This window comes from Puma concolor, chromosome B4, assembly GCF_028749965.1.
Source record: "Puma concolor isolate L17-30 chromosome B4, mPumCon1.1.hap2, whole genome shotgun sequence".
NCBI lineage: Eukaryota > Metazoa > Chordata > Mammalia > Carnivora > Felidae > Puma > Puma concolor.
The window spans coordinates 21285607-21306092 of NC_141673.1; the positions used below are offsets into that span (position 1 = coordinate 21285607).

At 40.7% G+C, this 20486-nt stretch overlaps 1 protein-coding gene across 2 annotated transcripts in view; it reads right to left on the reverse strand.

Moving 5' to 3' along the window:
• Positions 1-20486, reverse strand: part of SLC17A8 (solute carrier family 17 member 8) — a 49073-nt gene that overhangs the window by 9082 nt on the left and 19505 nt on the right. For both annotated transcript variants that reach the window (XM_025926673.2, XM_086712557.1), the window contains exons 3-9: positions 16306-16424; positions 14092-14206; positions 11949-12036; positions 7847-7933; positions 7112-7251; positions 6836-6985; positions 5723-5855 (exon numbers count right to left, since the gene is read on the reverse strand). In XM_025926673.2, the coding sequence (XP_025782458.1) occupies positions 5723-5855; positions 6836-6985; positions 7112-7251; positions 7847-7933; positions 11949-12036; positions 14092-14206; positions 16306-16424 (832 nt within the window). The remainder of the gene's footprint in view (positions 1-5722; positions 5856-6835; positions 6986-7111; positions 7252-7846; positions 7934-11948; positions 12037-14091; positions 14207-16305; positions 16425-20486) is intronic.

Sequence of the window (20486 nt, forward strand, 5' to 3'; positions counted from 1 at the left end):
AATATTATCCCAGTGTTCTGTGAGCCTTCCAACATGTGTCCTGGTGCACGTTGAATACTGAGAAGTTCCAGCACATTCCAATGATGCCCCTGGGATGGGGGATGTTTACTATCAGTTGCTTCATGGGTAGTTGCCCCTGCCATTTCTAAATACTAAAACTCTCTTATATACTGTCAGTGATCCCCTCTTTGGTTATGTAAGTTATGGCCTCTCACAGAAAAATACAATGACAACACTCGAATATATATCACCAGAAATGACCAGAACGCTGTAGAGAATATCAGAAACAAAAAGCAGATCTTCATCTCTTGTAAAGCATAAGGCAAAATTTTTCCCTTTCAGAAGTTCACCAAGCTCTCAAGCCTCTTTATAAAAGCCATGAGACATTTGCACAGAAATAAAGCAGAACAAAAGTACTTTCTGTTCCTTTCATTCTAAATAACTGAATCCAGTACAATAAAAAAGGATGAAGAAGTTATGAAGATGTTCCTTCTCACAAAACACACACCACACACATACTCACACACACATGTACACACACTCAAGTTCAGCCAACAGCAGACAGAAAGAAGATGTAAGTGCCATTTCCAGGTATATGAAGTGCCCTGGGGTATATGAAGACAATGATGCTTCATTCTGGAGACTGTCTGCTGATTCCAGACATCTCCACCCGACTGTCCTGTAGTCACCTCAAAGACAATAACAGATAGAATTAATCTATCAACCTATGTTTAGAACCCAGACTTTAGATTCAGACAAGCCTGGGTTCCGGTTCTACCACAAAACCACTAATTATGTGACCCTGGACAAGTCCCTTCACCCCTTAGATGCCTCATCCTCAAAAATGGGGCTAATGATACAACCTTGTAGGATGCTGGAAGAGTAAGTAAAATTGGGTATATAGGGCATCAAGTGCAGTCCCTGTCACATGACCACAGTGCAAGTCAACCAAAAGTGGGATGCCTGGCTGGCTTAGTCAGTGGAGCACGTGACTCTTGATCTTGGGTTTTGAGTCATGCCCCACATTGGGTGTAGAGATTACTTTTAAAAAAAAAAAAGACTTAAAAAAAAAAGTCAACCAAAAGTCAAATGTTCAAATCACAGAATCATCTTGGACACTTCTCACTCTTCCTCAGCTTTCACATACAAATCTGTAGGTGTCAAATATGACCTCTTTTTATCCTCCTCCACTGTCTCGGTCCTGGGTCCCACTTACTTCTCACCTGGACAAATTCAATAGCTCCTTTATTGGTCTCCCCACCTCTTCCTCTGACCCGTTCTCCACATCACTAGCTCTCTAAACTACACATTGACTCCATTGCCCTTTTGCTTAAGACTTTTGTCAAGGGTCACACGTTATCAGTATAGCACTTATAATAAACCCTCCTGCTGGTCCAGGTTCATCTGCCAGCCCTCACTGCCCTTCCCCTGCCCCATATAAAGCCTTCTGTTGTAGTTGCATAAATCTATGAGCATTTCCTACTCACAACACTGTTTCATCCCCCTGACGTATTTTTATAGGCTCTTCCTTTGCCTGCAATACTCTTCTCCAGCCACTTGTTTCTCTTTTTCTGGAGCAACCTTACTAGCCTTTAAAGGCCGTTTCAAATATTACTTCTAGGAAGCGTCTCTGACAACACTGCCCTTCCCCACACTGGTGAAGCTGACATCTCCTTTTTATTTCTCATATTACAGAACCTTTCAACATTGCTTTGTATTCCAAGCAGGCTCCATGCTGGCAGCGCTGAGCCTGACACAGGGTTCGAGCTCACAAACCATGAGATCATGACCTGAGCAGAAATCAAGGTCTGACGCATAACCGACTGAGCCACCCAGGTGCCTTTGGCTGAAACTTCTTTTATCTTAGTACTCTAGACAAAGGTTGTAAGGAAAAATTAATTCCCCCAAAGAATTAGAATGGAGACATTTTGTGAAAAATAAAACTTACAAATGACACACTAGTTCATCTATAAGGGGGAAAAAGTGATCTTTGCCAAATAGTTAGTAGATTTCCAAAGGACAGGGCGGGGGGGGGGGGTGGGAAAACATTTAAGAGCTTAAATAGTTTGTCTATAGTGAAAAATGCTAGAGATAGGACGACTATGTTCCAGGAGCTTAAGGATAAAATTTGAACGTCAGAGGTGATCAAAAGACCTTGAAAGTGAACCTATTCAGAGCTGACCAGAAAAATAGAACTAGGATTTAAATGTCTGAGAAAAATGTTCACTTCATATTAAAACAATCTAAAGTTCACACAGGCAACCGATGGAGCCAGACTAGAATTTTTTACCTCAGTCACACTTAACAAGTACCACAGAGGGAAGTGCAAGGATTTGACATCTGTTTTTGAGGATCTTGGAAATGTGCCCTGACTGAGAATGAACTAGAACAGACCTTCATGTCTTAGGTGATCTGTTTGTTTTAAATGATTCTAGCAGCAAACATCCCTTGCCTATGGAAAGAAAAGAAAGTGACAGACTCCAGCAAATGTGCGATCCTTCTCAGATGAGAAATGTCCTCTATATTTCTTCTTAGAGAATATGAAACCAACTAAAATTACCTATAAGATCATGCAAGTGCTTCATTATGTCCAAATCAATCTGGCTTGTTCAATGATGGCACAAAACTCTCTCTTCATGTATTTATTTCTAGTCTAGCATCTTTGTATATAAGCAAAATAAGACAACTATTTTTTAAAACATTCTGTGTAGAACTCACTGGTCCTGCTATTTCAAAATATAAAATGACATGACAAGATATGCAAAGAGGTTTTGGGGGTTTTGTTTTGTTCTTTAAGATGGGAGAGAGGCTAGGAAGGTTCTATGTTTGTGTTCTAGTTTTGGTGGGGTGGGGGGAAGAGATCTGCTTTCAACAGTCACTTTGTTAACACTTTAAAATCTTTGCGAATTCTCACCACCCCTCCTCCCAATGCCAACACTATCGATTGTGGAGGATCAATGGGTGAAGTGATTGGGGCAAAATTAAACACAAACAAGACATTCCTATAAAGTATGCTCAGAGTCTCCAAGACATCTGGCTTTAGAAAAGTTTGTACAAGTGGAATTGAAATCGAGAATTTTCTTTCAAATTCCAGGTTAAGAGGTTGCATATTTTTGGCTGTGGGAAATACACTTGAATAGCAAATACTTATTGAATGCCTCCTTAGAAAAACTTCTATTTTGTTAGTGTCTTAAACACAGGAGAGGAAAAATGCATTATCTACCAAAAACCTTCTATAGGTTGGACCCATGCTAGGTGCATTTGTACATTGTCTCATTTAACATTTGTAATAATCATTGAAAGAAAATATGATTATTCAGATTTTAAAGAAGAAAGTTGGGCTCAGAGAATTTAAAAATCCACCCAATTTTCTCCACCTCCATTGACACCACTTTAGTTCAAGTTACCGTCTTCTCTTGAAAGAGTAACCAAAATAGCCTCCTAACTGCTCTCCCTTCTTTTACTCTTGTGTTCTACATTCTATTCAGATTTGAAAATATAAGTCAAATCATGTCACTTTCCCTGTTTTAAACCCTCTACTTGCTTCCCAGGGCATTTCAAATAAAACGCAAGCTCTGCACGTGTCTACAAAGCCTCCCAAGATCTGGCCCTCATCAAGCATTCTGGTCCCATCTCCTGTCACTCTCCACCTCACTCCCTAGGCTCCAGCCATTTTGAATTTCCCTCTGCTCTCTAACATGCCACATTAATGCCTGCCTCAGGGCCATTGCACATGCTATTACTGCTGCCTAAAATGCTTTCCTGCAAGAGGTATAATAAGGTACCAATCAAGTGCATGCATGGGCAGGAGCAGTCACTGGAGGCTGATGTAAACTTCACAAGAAGGAGGATGAAATCATGTGGAAGGATGTGTGGATAGGACTAGGGTGAGAAGTGAAGGTGAGCATAATTCACAGTCAAGAGCAAGGGAGTAGGCAAAGTCAGAGGTGGAAAGGGATATCCAGGGCCTACTGTGGAGGGCTATTCAGCTGGAGCACAATGTGGTAATCAGAGGAGTGGCTCCTGTATGAGTTTCTGATTGCTGCTGTAACAAATCATCACAAATTTACTGGCTTAAAACCATACAAACTTATTACTGTATAGTGCTGGAGTTCAGAAGACTGAAATGGGTCCCGGAGACCTAAAATTAGGATGTTTACAGAGCTGTGTTCCTTCTGGAGGCTTTAAGGGAAACTCCATTCTTGCTTTTCCCAGCCTCTAGAGCCCACCTGCACTCCTTGGCTTGTGGCTGCATCACTCTGATATTTGCCTCTACCATCATATCTCCTTCTCTGACTGTCCCTCCTGCCTCCTCTTATAAGGAACTCTGTGATTGCACTGGGTCCACCCGGATAATCCAAGATCATCTCCCCATCTCAAGGTCCTTAACTTGATCATATTTGCAAAGTTCATTTTATTATATAGGGAAACATAAGCACAAATTTTGGGAATTAGAACATGGACATCTTTGGGGGACCATTATACTGTTTACCTCAGCTACCTTGAATGCAGTGCCTCAGAGCTTCACCTCTCACCTTCCAGAGAGCAGATCCACACCTGCCAACCTTCAGTCTCCTATAGAGAAGTTCACATCAATGGCAGGGCCAAATATCTCTGCCTGGGACCAGCAGTCAAACTGCTGGGAGAACTGATGCCAATAGGCTATTCCCAAGCTCCCTGGTCAGACTTTATACCTGAAATGCTGTTGGATCAGATTATGTCTGCTCTTGTGTAGCCTTCATATAATCTTCACTTTTAAGTGGTCCTGGCCCATCTAATCTAGAGTGACCGTCCACCCCTTCCCTCCTTTCCAACTTAATATTGCAGCTCTGACCTTTCACCCATAGATGGCACTGTTCTCCACCTCCTGCTTGCCCATCCTGACCCCAGTGCCCTGGAGGAGTAGCTTCAGTGACTGGGACAATGAGCTCAGACAGAGATCTTGCACAGGATCTGCCATGTGAGCAAGTCACTTTATTTTACCCCAGTTTCTTCACTGTAAACCACAGTGAGGACATAGCTTAGTGTCTGACACAGAAAGCATCCAATAAATGCTAATTTAAACACAAAAACAAACAAAAAAAAAAGATTTAAAAAAAAGTGGAAGGTTTAAAAAAGGTGAGCAGTCATAAACATTGTAGGGGTTCATGATTACCTTTACCTTCCTCTTTAGGAAAATCACCTAGCTTCTAATTTGTCTTTGCAAAATCAAAACATAAAGCAGAAACTAAACAAAACAGAAAAGAGTCTGTGTGTGTGTGTGTGTGTGTGCGCGCGCGCGTGCACATGCATATGTTAAGAAAGAAGACTATTCAGAGGAAATATTTTTCTTGTATTTCTTACCAAAACCTGTATATACAGAAAGGGATAAGGGAATAAACTACAAAAGCAAAGGATTATGTGTATGGGAGAATATATGGGAAGGATAAATAATAAAGATATGTCACAGGACATCAGTTTGCTTTGGCTTAAGAGTAAATGAAAGAAGCATTTCTGCAGTTGGAGGTGAGTACTGATCTATCAACTAAGTTGTCCTATTTCAGGCTGCACAAGCTGGATGACCAGTTAGCAGGGGTATGATGGACACTCAAGTATCTGCTGGGGGATGGATTCAGGGGCCTTTAAGATCCTTTCTAATGATTATACAGAACCCCCAAAATATGCTCTGCAGTTCATCTCATTCTGTAAAGGCTACTTAAGCCACCTATGAAATCCACAGTACCTCCACAGTTCATGATTTTTCTGACAGCAGTTGTGGTCAAAATTTTTCTGCTTCTTAAATAATCAGCCAATTGTCCTCCAATCGGCACAATGATGGTCATAACCATGTGTGGGACTGCTGACAAGAGACCCACCTGGAGAGAAATAAAAAACAATGAGCTATTTTTAGCTGCTTCAGACAGATGCACTTCCCCAATTCCTTGCCCACTCCCCACCAAGTTTAATCATCTAATTATATGAGACCCAGATAGGCCTGAATTTTATAATAAATAATGAATGAGTGAATGATTTTAAGTATAGACCTGTCTCTCCCACCAGACTGAAAGCTCCTTGAGGACAGACCTGACTTGTATTCATCACAGAGGCCCCAGCACCTGCCAAAGGGCCCAGCACATAGTAAACACTTGGCACAAAGTGAGCATTCATGGATGGCTTCATGGATATATATATATATATATATATATATATATATATATATATATAAGCTCCTCCATGGTCACCCCGGACAGTACCTGGGGCTATGAAAACATCTACCTCTACTAGGTCGCTGTTCTTTTCCTGTAGGAAGGTGGTTAATTCTTCCATGATGATGGCTATATTTCACCATCTACACCTTTCCTCCCTGAAACGCAGACAATCTAATCACAGTGGCTGGAGACATTGAAGGAGGTTTTTTCTAAACCATACAAGCCAATGGTTGTTATTACTATAACTACCATTATGGAGAGTGTGGTGGTCTGCAAAACAAGCTTTAAGTCTCTTACTGCTACTCACCAAGTACATTATAAGGGGAAAAAACCTTCTTGCCTTCAAATCTTTTTATTCTTACCTAATATGTGGTTCATGAGTTTAGCTTCAAAAAAACCTTTGAGATAGAATAGAACATAAATCTTTAAAAGCAGCTTAAAACAGCTTTGATCCTTACAAAGAAGAAATTAAATAGCTATGTATACTGTGCCCAGAACGTACAACTTGTCTTACCTCTAGGGTATTAGGTGTCACAGAACTGTTATGAATTTTGATCAGCAATTTAATTATTTTATCATGCAAAGATTTTCTCAGTAGAAGCAAGAAATTTAAGGTTAAAGAACATTAGAAGCATCTATGTGTTTACCTTACTTATTGCAAATCCAAAGACCTCTTCAAAATAAGCAGGCTGACTTATTAACAGCAAATAAAAGGTCCAGCTTCTGCAAAAATTTGCCACAATGATTGCATAAACTGGCAACGATGTGAAAAATTTTTTCCATGGTGTGTTAAATTTCTAGAGGGTAAAAATACCAGGAGATTTTTAGTGACTATATTGACATATTTTTTTTCTTGAGAGGACAACACAATCACTAAGAGAAGTAGAAAAGAGGCAAGTCTTCATCTGTCCATCTCTACTTACACTGAGACTAACCACGTTGGCTCCTTCTCCTATACTTGTCTCTATGTAGGTCCTCTCCTCACTGGATATTGTTGGGTGAGCAGCGGGACATTCATAGGCCTGCAGCAGCCAAAATGTGTACCAAATAATCCCAAACATACCTGCAGTAAAAAACAAAAGGCTTAATGATATGGTTTCCTGGTCTTTTGTCTCTAAATTTCCCAAATCTCAAAATATTGCCATATAGCATGACGTTCATCTAGAAAGAAGTATTTCTTTGCTTTTCCTGTTGTTGTTGTTGTTGTTGTTAGCTTGTATTTAAAGAAAGGTAATATTGTTCCCATTAAGAAAGTAACTTTAATACAAGCATTAAATGAATCATAAACAGACAAGTATTCCACTTACATGATAAACTTGTTTTAATAATCTCTATTTTCATATAGTAAATTCTTTTTTTAATGTTTATTTATTTTGAGAGAGAGAGAGAGAGAGACAGAGCAAGCATGGGAGAGGCAGAAAGAGAGAAAGAGATTGCCAGGTAGGCTCCATGCTGTTAGCACAGAGCCTGACGCAGGGCTCAGTCTCACTAATGGAAAGATCATGCATGACCTGAGCTGAGATCAAAAGTCAGGCACTTAACCAAGTGAGCTACACAGGCACTCCATTCATACAGTAAATTCTTAGCCAATCCCAATATACAATAAAATTCCATCTCTATGAGTCAACCATGGGAACTCATAAAGTCAACTTACTCACCATAAATATAAAAGACAGAGGCCCATCCAATGTACTGTACCAACACCCCAGCCAGAGGCATGGCAATCACTGCCCCCGCATAGGAACCTAGAACAAGGAAACATGGATGGAAACTTAGCAACAGTCACTCATGCCGCCTCAGGTCATCTCAAGTTCCTGCTGAGATGATGAATCGAACGGAGCGAGAGTCACAATGCGCCTGTGCAGAAGGACAAACTCCCAGGGTGCCTTACCACAGGGCTCCCAGCAGAGAAAGGTCACCAGGTGCCCTTTAACTACATCCAGGTACCATGGAGGAATGAGACAAAGATTGCTTGGGCGCAGCAATTTGGAATTACATGAAAAAATAGAACAAAGTGGTGAGAAAACTCTCAGAGAAATTTGAAAAATTCAACCAGGTACAATATTTTTTTTTAATGTTTATTTTATTTTTGAGAGAGAGAAAGAGAGTGTGACCAGGGGAGGGGCAGAGAGAGAGAGGGGGACAGAGGATCCGAAGCCGGCTCCACACTGACAGCTGGGAGCCCATGTCCGACGTGGGGCTCAAACCCATGAATCATTAGATAATGACCTGAGCCTGAAGTCAGACACTCAACCAACAGAGCCACCCAGGCCCCTGGGAGAGCCACCCAGCCACCCAGCCACCCAGCCACCCAGCCACTGGGTACAATATTATGTACTCAAGACAGCAAGCAAAGGCACAAATAGATCTTCCTTTCAGAGTTCACAGTTCAGAAGAATTATCACCTAGGTCTTTAAATGAGGGACTTCAAACTATTAAGAAATCAGTGTTTTTAGAGTCTTGATTTTTTTTTTTAATCAGGAAGGAAACAGTTCTGTTCCAGGATGGCAGTAGGAACAGGATGGCTGCTCTCTCCACCTACCTCCAGAATGGGCATATGTTTAAGTTTATTTCTTTGTAAATACTTAACCTTGTAAATACCTATATGTGGATGTTTATCTTGTCTAGACAAGATAACGAAGGCTAGAGGTCTGGTGTCCACTATGCCCTACAGCTCCGTGATATCTGCTGTAGAAACATGAGCCCTGAAAACTCCTAATCAATATTAACTGAATCAAAAAAACAAAAAAATTACTACCTGAAATTCCCTCTGGGCTGTGAATGAAAAAATTCTTGCTCTGAAAAAGTGAGTAGCAACAAGATATTCTATATCTCAGACTTCAGTGCTAAGGAAGACCTTCAGGAAATGGGAGTTTGGGGATCTTCCCAGAGAAAGAGATTAAATTCCATCTTTCCAAGGTGGGACTGACTGGCCAGGAAAGGCCCAACCTGGAATCTCAAATCTGAGCATCATGACACCTGAGGGAGTCTCTCAATCTGTGGGAATCATTTTCCTCAGATAGAAGATGGGAATGAAATCTCCATCTCACATAGTCATTTTGAGAATCAAATAAACTATGTCTGTGAAGATGTTTTGTAAGCTGTAATTAGAGCTGCACAAACGCCAACTATTATGCTACTGTAATGTACAGAATGACAATGCATTTTTTTTCAACCCCAGACTTCCTCAAACCAGGAAGACAAGCATTCCAAGGCAATTGTTTAGAAAGAGCTGCAGGCCTAACTCTGCTGTGGGTGTGGAGAAGGTGGTCTTTCCTGGGCCAAATTTCCTGGAAGTGAGGGGTAGGGAAATGCTAGGGATAGGGAAGGTCAGGGAATAACCACCACCAGCTAAAATGCATTGGATGCTTTGTGTGTGCCCTCTACTAGGTTGAAGATTCTAGACCCAAGATTGTATTTAACCCTTTTTTCAACCTCTTGGCATTGGTACCAATATCATCTCCATTTATGGGAGAAACCAAGGCTGGGTGAGGGGAGGTAAATTGTCTGAGGTCACACAGGTGTGAGTGATAGGAATCCAGAGTCTTTATCCTTAACTATTTAATAATTCAGTCCTGCCTCCTCCACTTAAATATGCCCATTATTTCCTCATACTAGGAAGCATTCTTTCATGGAGGACATTTTACACTTGAGACTGTCCTTCCCTGTCTAGTAGACAAACTCTCCCTCATCCTTCTGGACATGGCTGAGTGTCATCTCCTGTCACGCCCACAGCCTCTGAGCATACCCCCACGGGGTGCACCACCCAAACTGCCCTAGGGGAGCTGACTGTACCTTGATCCTTCTGTGGGCTGGCAGTGGAGGACAGAGGAGCCCTCCAATGCTTGTGGAATGGTGGGAGAAGGTGGAATAGCCATTAGGGGTAGGAGAGTCCCCACTTCTGTCCTCACTAGCTGGGAGAACTTACTTGACTCGATATTTCCTAAAGTCCCTGTCAACTCCAATATTTTTTGTGTAAGAACCGATTAACCCCAAATCTGGGTTTCCTTCTAATGACATTTCTCTTTGGCTGTTCTTTCAAACCAAGGCTACACCTTAGCCAGGAAAAGTAATAAAGCCTATAACTTTGATCAGGTAACTTTCCTTGAGAGTCAAACCATTTCTCAAATCAGCCCTTTGAGGGTTATAAAGACACTAAGAATGGAGAGTGGCAGCTAGTCATTCTTGCTTTGCAGGCAAATCAAAATGAAAAGCCTTATAAATAAACCATCCAAAGAAAATAAAGTCAAGGATCTGACAGTTCACAAGGTCAAAATCTTATATTCTTCTAGAGCTGGCACAAGGTCAGTAGTGGAAGGGGAGATGATCCTGAACTACAAGTGAGAGGAGAAAAATGGTTTCTAAGGACAAGAGAGGCTAAAAATACAAAGACATCTCAACTTTGCACGTAGTTCCAAACTAGGGATAAAATAGGTACATTGGTGAATATTCACACCAAAGTCCCAAAGATTCTATATTATTGTTGTTGTTATTATTATTATTATTATTATTTAAGGAGGTAAAGAGAAACATCAAGGGAGAAATAAATTAAAAGATTCACAGAAATTAAGAGGAAACTTTATTTCTCTCTTTAGCTAAGGAATACAAGTTAGTTTCTCTTAGTAAAGGCACACTAGCTTGAAAAACTAGACAGAACTAAATTCTGATCCTAATTTTGCCGAGTCCCCATTGTAACTTTCATGGCCTAAAGCACTTTTGTCTTCCTGGGCCTCTTCCCACATAAATATATATATATATATATATATATATATATATATATATATATATATATATATATATCACAACTGTGAAATATATATTTCATATATATATATGAAAATATATTTTACAACTGTGTTGATGGTGTCAGCATGCACTGTCCTTGTTTAATTATTGAAGGTAGACCCTTCAAACACCAATTATTTCAGAAATTCATAGAGGGCCAGTCCCCAAAACATGACCTGGAGTGAGACAACCTTAGCAAGGTGAGGTTTGGTGACCCAGGAATTAAAGTCACATCACTACTTAAGGACCACTAACATACTTTCAGGTAAGATGGATGGCCTCCATTTTCATCTGGAATGTAATGGCAAAAATTAATTAAAAGACCTCTGTGACAATGTGTACATAGTAATGCAGTGAGGAATGTTCTGAATTAAGAACCAGGTGGTACAGGGGTGTCTGGGTAGCTCAGTCGGTTAAACGTCCAACTGCTGATTTCAGCTCCAGCCCCACATTGGGCTCTCTGCTGTCAGTGCAGTCTGCTTCAGAGCCTCTGCCTCAATCTCTCTCTGACCCTCCCCCCATCAAAACTAAATAAATAAACATTAAAAAAAAAAAGAAGAAGAATCAGGTAGTCTAGCTCCCTTTCCATACCCCGTGTAAACTTGGATCTTAATTTCTGTTCAATGAAACTAAACTATAAACTTTCATTTCAGTTTCTCCATCTGTAAAAAGAAGAGAAGCAAAAGGTTTTATGATTCTCTCTCTTCTGCTTTTGATCTTGGCAAATATCATTTGTTGGCTAATTCAACAACCACATCCTTCTTTTTTACCTTTCTCTACTAAAGGTGCTGGAAAAGCTAGCTTTTCCTAGCTTTTCCTAGCTGCCTCTGTAGATGATAAAGCATTTGATGCAATTAGGGCCAATTGCGTCACTCTGGGGCTTCTATTATGTGAAAAAAATAGACTGTACCTAGTAGCATCTTTACTTGAAGCCAAAGCATTCCTAAGTAAAACCTGCTATTCTAATACACTTACCACAAAAAGAGGTTGTGGCCAGTCGGCTTCTCTCCAAAGGTGGTGCCCACTTACTCCACATCCCGTGGCAGGCTGGGTAAGTCACACCCTGGCAAAACAGTTGAAAACAGACTATTTTATTTGACTCCAGTTTCTGTTTGTTTAAAATATAGATCCTGCTTCTTTAAGACAGGCTACAACATAAAAGCCCAATTCATAAATACCAAGTAGCCTGTGTCAAGCTATTTTAACTCACAGCACAGATGCTGAAATTTGAATATCAGTTCAAATGTAAGAATGGTGGGGAATGGGGAAAAGGTCTTTATATTTCATATTATTATAGAATATCAGTATAGAAAGGGACTTCTGCAATCAATTGATCCATCCCCTTATTTCAAGATACAGAACCTGAGGTTAAGAAGCATTCAGTGACTACACTCTAGTCTTCATGGCTGTTAATAGCATATTCTTTCCACCCATCATTATTTTCTAAAATGCAGTATATGTCCCTCTAGTGGGACTAGAGTTATATTTGAGTTGCTACAACAACCTACATTTTTTTTTAAGTTTATTTATTTATTTTGAGAGAGAGAGAGAGAGAGCACAAGCAAGGGAAGGGCAGAGAGAGAGGGCGAGAGAATCCCAATCCGCATTGTCGGTGCGGAGCCCCAATGCAGGGCTCAAACCCACTAACTGTGGGATCATGACCTGAGCCGAAATCAAGAGCCAGATGCTTAACCAATGGAGCCACCCAGACACCCCACAACCTACTTTTTTTATCATAATTGGTGCATGTATATTCTAACAGGTTTTAGAAAAAAATGTAACTGGCACATCAAACCCATGATTTCAAAGATATTGTTGCTTATGATGAGGTTCTTTTGGGGTGTGGGTTTTTTTTTTAATGAATTGATCTAGGGAAACACTGTAGGTAAATAATAGTACAAATTGTATATGGATATGACAAAAGTGACAAAGGCTAGAGGCGAATGACTGAGCTTGGGAAACACTGCTCTACATCAGGGCTTGAGAAACTATGACCTGATTTAGCACACCATCCGTTTTTGTACTATTCATGAGGAAGGACTGGTTTTCACATTTTTTTTCTCAACTCGCATTTTTATTTTTTATTTTTTCATTAATTTTTTTTTTAGAGGTGCCTGGGTGGCTCACTTGATTAAGCATCTGACTCATGACTTCAGCTCAGGTGATGATCTCATGGTTCATGGGTTTGAGCCTCCCCCCACACCCTCCGTTGGGCTCTGCACTGAGAGTGCACAGCCTGCTTGGGATTCTCTCCCTCCCTCTCTCTCTGCCCCTCGCCCCCCACGCTCTCTCTCTTCCTCTCTCTTACAAATAAATAAACATTTAAAAATTTTCTTTTAAAAACTTTCTTTTTAATTCCAGGATCGGTAACATACAGTATTATGTTAGTTTCAGTTGTACAATATAGTGATTCAACAGTTCTATACATTACTCAGCATTCATGGTTTTCAAGCAAGTAAAAACAAATTGAAAGGAGAATAATATTTCATGGCATGTAAAAATCATATGAAATTCAAATTTCAGTATCCAAAAAGTTTTACTAAAGCTTGGCCATGCCCATTTGCTTACATATTGTCTCTGGCTGCTTTTGTTCTACAATGGCAGAGTTGAGTTGTTGCCCCACAGAACATATGGCAAAGTCCAAAATATTTACCTTCTGGCTCTCTACCATGCTACCTCTTTCTCTGAGTTAAATCTCTGTGTAACACTACACCCTGGAAATTTACATATTTACATATTTACAAATTTACATATTTATTAATAAATCCATTTAAATTGCTTTAGCGGAAAGGGACCCTGCAATGTGAACTAAAGGATTTGGGCTGCGGTCCTATCATTTATTAAAGGAAAGAGGTTGGATTAGATTATCTCTAAGATCATTCTTGGCTCATCTGAAATTCTGCACTCTATGAAATGGTTCTTTATTGTGTACAAATTTGTAATCACGCAAGGCATTTTCATTAAAGTACTCATAACTGTAGTTAAAACCAGAGAGTGAAAATAGCAGGACAATGTGTTGGAAAACTAAGCAAAGCAGGTTTTCTTCAGAAGCTGAATTTTCTAAAGGACCATACTTTATCTAGCAATATCAAAAACCATTAAGGAAAGAAACTCCTACCTCCACTAGACCTTGCAAAATTCTGACACCCATGACACAGCCGTAATGCACTCTGGCTGCAGAAGGGATGAACATGTTCAAGGTTGATGTTAAGAAGATGGCAGCTCCAAAGACCCTGAGGGACCAAAACACTGTATTAGTGGGCAGGCCCACTCATCGATGTGGTACTTTAGTCACACATCAGGAATGAACCTCACCATTCATGGAAAATCACCATGGAAATTAATAGAAAGAGAAATAGATGTTATGTTAGGATCTGGTATATCCCAAGCTGTACTGTTAGGCTGCTTTCCTTTCCTTTCCTTTCTTTACTTTGATACCTGAGCTCATCCCTGGACCAATTACAGACAGGTTTTTGGCAGTATAGGGATGCCCTTCTTGAATGAGGTCCTGAAGCTGGAGACTGACCAACAGGAGGTGAGCTTGCTGGAGATGCACCATTCTGCTTGGTTCTACCCAACTGACTCACTCTATTACCACATGACATCTGCACATTTGGATTGTGTCTCCTGCTTCGCAATTCTGCTCTGACTTTACTACAAGGCCACCCTACCTAAAAGCATGCTGTGTCATAAGATTAGCCAAGCACAAAAGAGGCTGTGTAACTCTGTCTTAGCCCCCAACTTGCTGCCCAGTGTCATTTGCCTTCTTTGCCCTGCCTGGACCAGACTGTTCTGGGAACAGAGAGCAGGCAGCATTTTCTTCCTTTCTCACACATTAATGATGCCTCAGCACTTTTAACATGCTGGGAAATATTATGTGTGATTTCTTTTTATGGCAGAAGTGTAAGCAGTAAACTCGAGGACCATATGAGCCAATATTCTATCACTTTTTGAAAAGAATACAATAGATAAGTGACAATGAATGAAAGACACAAATTGACAAGAACATAGGTAAATACAGTCATGCTTGTACATATTTAGATCTTATGGTAGTGACTTTCAAACTTTTTTGACCTTGACCTATAAAATAAAATATATTTCATATTGCAACCCAATACATAATCATATACACAAATGTAACTAAAACAAGTTTCTCAACCACTACTTTGTGTGCAATGAACTAAGATATTTTCTATTCTGTTTTATTTTATTTGATTATCTTCTCTTCTATTTTTCTCTCTTTTCTTAGAAAATGCTCATTGGTAAATCACTATATTGCTTTCATTATCATCTAATGAGTTGTGTTTTAGAGTTTGAGAAACACAACTTTAGAAAATGTACAATTCATGAATTCCATATATGTACAAATCACACAGGACATACAATTGGAAAGAAGCTGGAAATATTTAGTACACTCCTTTTCTGCTACATATACACCCTACATCTCCTCCAAGTGGCCATCTTCTTCTGCTTGAATACCTCTACTGACAGAGAACTCAACTGCTCCTTGAGGCAGCTCATTACATCTTGGACACATTTAATTGCTCAAACAGCTATTACAGAATCTCAAGGGCACTGAAGACATCTTGCAATCTAGAGGCAAGCCCCTACTACCCACACGACAAAACCTTTATGGTACAGGACTATATTTTTTTTTTTAAATTTTTTTTTTTTTTTTCAACGTTTATTTATTTTTGGGACAGAGAGAGACAGAGCATGAACGGGGGAGGGGCAGAGAGAGAGGGAGACACAGAATCGGAAACAGGCTCCAGGCTCTGAGCCATCAGCCCAGAGCCTGACGCGGGGCTCGAACTCGCGGACGGCAAGATCGTGACCTGGTTGAAGTCGGACGCTTAACCGACTGCGCCACCCAGGCGCCCCGGTACAGGACTATATTAACATAGTATATAGGATCACAGAATGTCACTTGTCAGAGAGAACTCAAACACAATCTAAACCATGCTTTATATCACAGATGAGGAAACAAAGACCCAGAGAAGGAAGAAAAGTGACTCAGTAGAGGTTACCAAGTGAGTTATTTAGGGCCCAGGAACTAAATAACTGAGTCTCCTGACTCAGATTCAATTGCTAATTTTACTACATAATCACTAAAGGAATTGAAAGATAAATTAAAATTAGACAAGAAAGTAAATAAAAGGAGACTCTTAAGAACAGAATCATATGGGATCAGTATCTATGAACCACATCTATTGGAATGCCTCCTGTCTCTCATTCTGCAACTCTAAATTGAGAGCCAACTGTGCAGATTTTGTAAAAACACAAAATCATGTTATGATCTGTACTGCATTCATGTTATGTCAGTTTGTCTTACCTGTTAGCAGCAAACTTATTTGAAATGAAACCACCTGGAATTTGTGTCACAATATAACCCCAGAAAAAAGATCCATGGATAAGGCCCACTGTCTCTGGATCCCAATTAAACTGTGCTGTCTGAAATGAGAAATCAGATATAGTTACGTTTGTAAAAAAACATTTGGCCATCATTTTTCAATGATGATCTTGCATAGTAACCCCACAAGGCCCTTCTTTCCTTCCCTTATCCAACAAATATTTCTGGAGGGCTTCTTAGATGCTTGGGATATAGCAATGGATGCAAAAAATTCCCTGTTCTCAATGAGCTTCCCTTTTAGTGAGGGCAAGGAAAGATTATGTACAAACTTAAATACACCCATATGTATTTAGTAATGATACAACTTTTAGGCCATTGAAAATGTGAGTCTCCAGGGCTGGACTCCCTTTCCTTACTTTCTTCCCAAAGTAACTCATTCTTTTCAGACTCCTTGAAAATGTCCCTTCCTCTGAAAAACTCCCCAACTCCCTTTTGAAGTGGTCACTTTTTCCTGCACTTGTTCCACAGACCTCTGTTCTTACAGACATGGCCACTGCAACATGCTGTTCTCAAACTAGCCATTCACACATACATTTCCCACACTGGTGGCAAGCAACTCTAAGGTGGAAGCCATGTCTTTTTGACTTTATAGCCTTAGCACCTAAAATAAATTCCTGGAAGGTACAATTAAATATTTGCCAAATGAGTGAATACATGAATGGTTTCATAAAGCATTGGGGCACCTGACTGAGTCTGTACAGCATGCAACTCTTGATCTTCGGGTTGTAAGTTCAAGCTCCAGCCTGGGTGCAGAGATTACTTAAAAATAAACTCTTAAAAAAAAAAGCATTGATATCAAAATGTAAGGTGTTCCTATTATGGAGGAAGGGTTCTTAATTATCAAGATGGTATGCCTTATAATTTTTCATCGGTTTATTTTCCTGTCACAAGTTGTTACTTATTTATTTGCTCATTTATTCAACATTCACCTAGTGCCTCCTGTGTGCCAGGTCAGGTGCTAGATAGTGTAAATACTAACTCAAACAAGAATTGCCTTCATGTCATAGGAGATCACAGTCCATGTAACACTGGCCTGTCCTCTATGCTGTATTTCCCATTTTGCCAATTCAGAAGTTGAAGTTTGAGAGCAAAATGAAACTGGGGTGTCTGGCTGACTCATTTGGTGGAGCATGCAACTTGGGGTCATAAGTTCAAGCCCACTTTAGGTATAGATTACTTTTAAAAAAGAATAAAAAAGGGGTGCCTGGGTGGCTCAGTCGGTTAAGCGTCCAACTTCAGCTCAGGTCATGATCTCACGGCCTGTGAGTTCGAGCCCCGCATCAGGCTCTGTGCCGACAGCTCAGAGCCTGGAACCTGCTTCAGATTCTGTGTCTCCCTCTCTCTCTGCCCCTCCCCTGCTCATGCTCTGTCTCTCTGTCTCAAAAAAAAAATTAAAGACAATAAAAAAAGAATAAAATGAAAGTAACAATCATTAATTCAAATTAGCTCAGTAAATTTTTATTTTATGCTACTATGTGCCACACATTGTTCTAGGTACTGGAGAAGACAGTGATTGCTGTTCACAAAGATGCCAGTGAGGACAGAAGATAGTAAACAAGTACAGACTGTGTTAGATGGTGATCAGGGATGAGGAGAAAAATAAAGCAGGGAAGGGAACAGGGAGGGCTGGATAGGAGTGCAGTAGAGTGCAATTTTAGACAGAGGAGCCAGGGAAGGCTTCTTTTGAGTAAAGCCATAAAAGAAAGAAGGGAGCAAATCATGCTCTTCATTATCTGAGAGAACTTTCTAGGCAGAGAAATAGCAAGTGTAAAGGCCCTAAGGTCAGAGGAATAGCAGGATGTCAGGATAACTGGAAGGTAATGAATGAAGGACAGGAGAGTAGGAGTTAAAGTAAGAGAGGTTCAAATGATGAAAGGCCCTTTTAATCACCATAAGGACCTTGGTTTTTATGCAATGGAAACCATTGGAAGCTAGGAGCAGAAGAGGGACATGATTTCGTTAAGGCACTGTCTATATATTTCCTCCCTTCATTCTTACACCTGGAGGTAATTATTGGCTCTTCTTTTGTAGATGAGGAAATTGAGGCTTAGAGAGATTAAGCTACTTGCCCAAGGTCATACAACTAGTTATAAGGAGAGTCAAGATCAGGACCTTTTATCTTCTTGACCCAAAAAACAATGTTTCTTTGCACTACTTGTAGAGACTTGACTTTCTTACTAAGAAGTAGAGATTAGACTTCCTTTGCCATTCATTCATGGAATAACCCAAGGAACCAAGGATCCAAGACAGAGGGATCTGCTTCATCCAGAAGCTAATTATCACTCACAGTGACCTTTGCTCATACTTTTCTCTGAGGGAATGGTGCTTAGGTCCATTCTCCAAAGGAGATGATACATGACAAAGAGCATGTAGGCTTGCTGAGAACTGATTTTCATCATCTCTTGAACCCCATTAGAATCATTATGACCCCATGTATGCACCATTACTATAAGCCAACCACCTTGTCAGGTACTGTGTTAGGTGAAGAATGGCCCCCAGATTTACACACAAAATCTCTGGAACCTATGAATGCTGCCTTATTTGGGAAAAGGGTTTTGTGGATGTGATAAAATCAAAGATCTTGAGATGAGTTATCCTGGATTATACAGCTGGGCCCTAAATCCAATGACAAATGTTCTTATAAGAGAAAGGCAGAGAGAGATTTGAGACAGAAGAGGAGAAGACACACAGCAAGAGGCTCACATGAAAACAGAGGTAGGATTAGAGTTATGTGTATGTATGTTAAATACGTAACAACTTGTGACAGGAAACCAAGGAAGCCAAGGAACGCTTGGAGCCCCCAAAGATGGCAGAAGCAAGGAAGGATTCTTCTGCAGAGCCTTCAGAACGAGTGTGGCCCTGCTGACACCTTTATTTCTTTTTTTTTTTTTTTTTTTTTTTTTTTTGAGAGCGAGAGATGGCACGCATGCGTGAGAAGGGGGAGGACAGAGGGAGAGACTGAATCTCAAGCAGGCTCCATGCTGTCAGCACAGAGCCTGACACAGGGCTCCATCCCACAACCCTGGGATCACGACCTGAGCTGAATTCAAGAGTCACTAGGCCAAAGGAGCCACCCAGGTAACCCAACACCTTCATTTCAAATTTCTGGTCTCTACAACTGTGAGAGAATAAATTTCAGTTGTTTTAAGCCACCATGTCTGAGGTAATTTGTTACAGCAGCCTTAAGAAACTAATATAGGCACTTGATATATCAGCACCAAGTAACTCATTTGATCTGCCCAGTAGGCCTTTTATTCCCATTTTACAATGAGGGTCAGCAAAGAGTTGCTAGAAATGCCAGGTTCCTGCCTCCTTGCTCACATTTCCTTCAGACAACATTCCCCACCCCTGCCCCCCATCTCAGCACCCTGGGCCTCCCCACTCCTGAGTGGCCAATCAGGCTCTCTCTGTCTGTCTCTCTCTGTCTCTCTGCATCTCTCTCCAATCTGAACCCAGAAATTGTACTTAGAAAACATCGAACACTTGAACTGAAAACAAGTCTCATTGGAGTCAAGGCCAACCAAGTACATCAGGTCCCAGGCAAGGCACTTCAGCTTTCGAGTGCAGTGAGAAGCCATGGAAAAGGAGAGAAGACAGTCCATGGAGAGTCCTGGGACAGTAGAGCATACTCAGAGAGAAGCAGATTAGGGACCATGTGGAACAAGGAAGCTGGAGACCTGAGCTTAGGATTTCCTAGTTCCCAGTAGGGTCAGCTCCACTCTGTCTTCCTGGCAGGGCCTCTGTTTATGCCTTGGAAAGAATTAGGTAAAGACTCCTTTTCTGTCCCTCAGGAAGACAGACTAGATTTCAGTCCCACTGCAGGGCACAGACCCCAGTGTCCAGGGCACAGACTGCACAAATATATACATCAGACCTGCTTTCTGTTCTTCACTTTCACGAGATCCCCTACAGCCCTACCATAATTCCCTTTTTAACTTGACCTGGTTTCACTGCATTTCTACTCCTTGCAACCAGCAATTCCTGACCAAGACATAAGGGCAATTTATTCAAGGTCCCAGAAGTCAAGTTTGAAACAAGGTCTGGCCAATTCCAAAGCCTATCCTAACTCTTCAGGACTCATGTTTCATGGGAAGGAGTTTGGA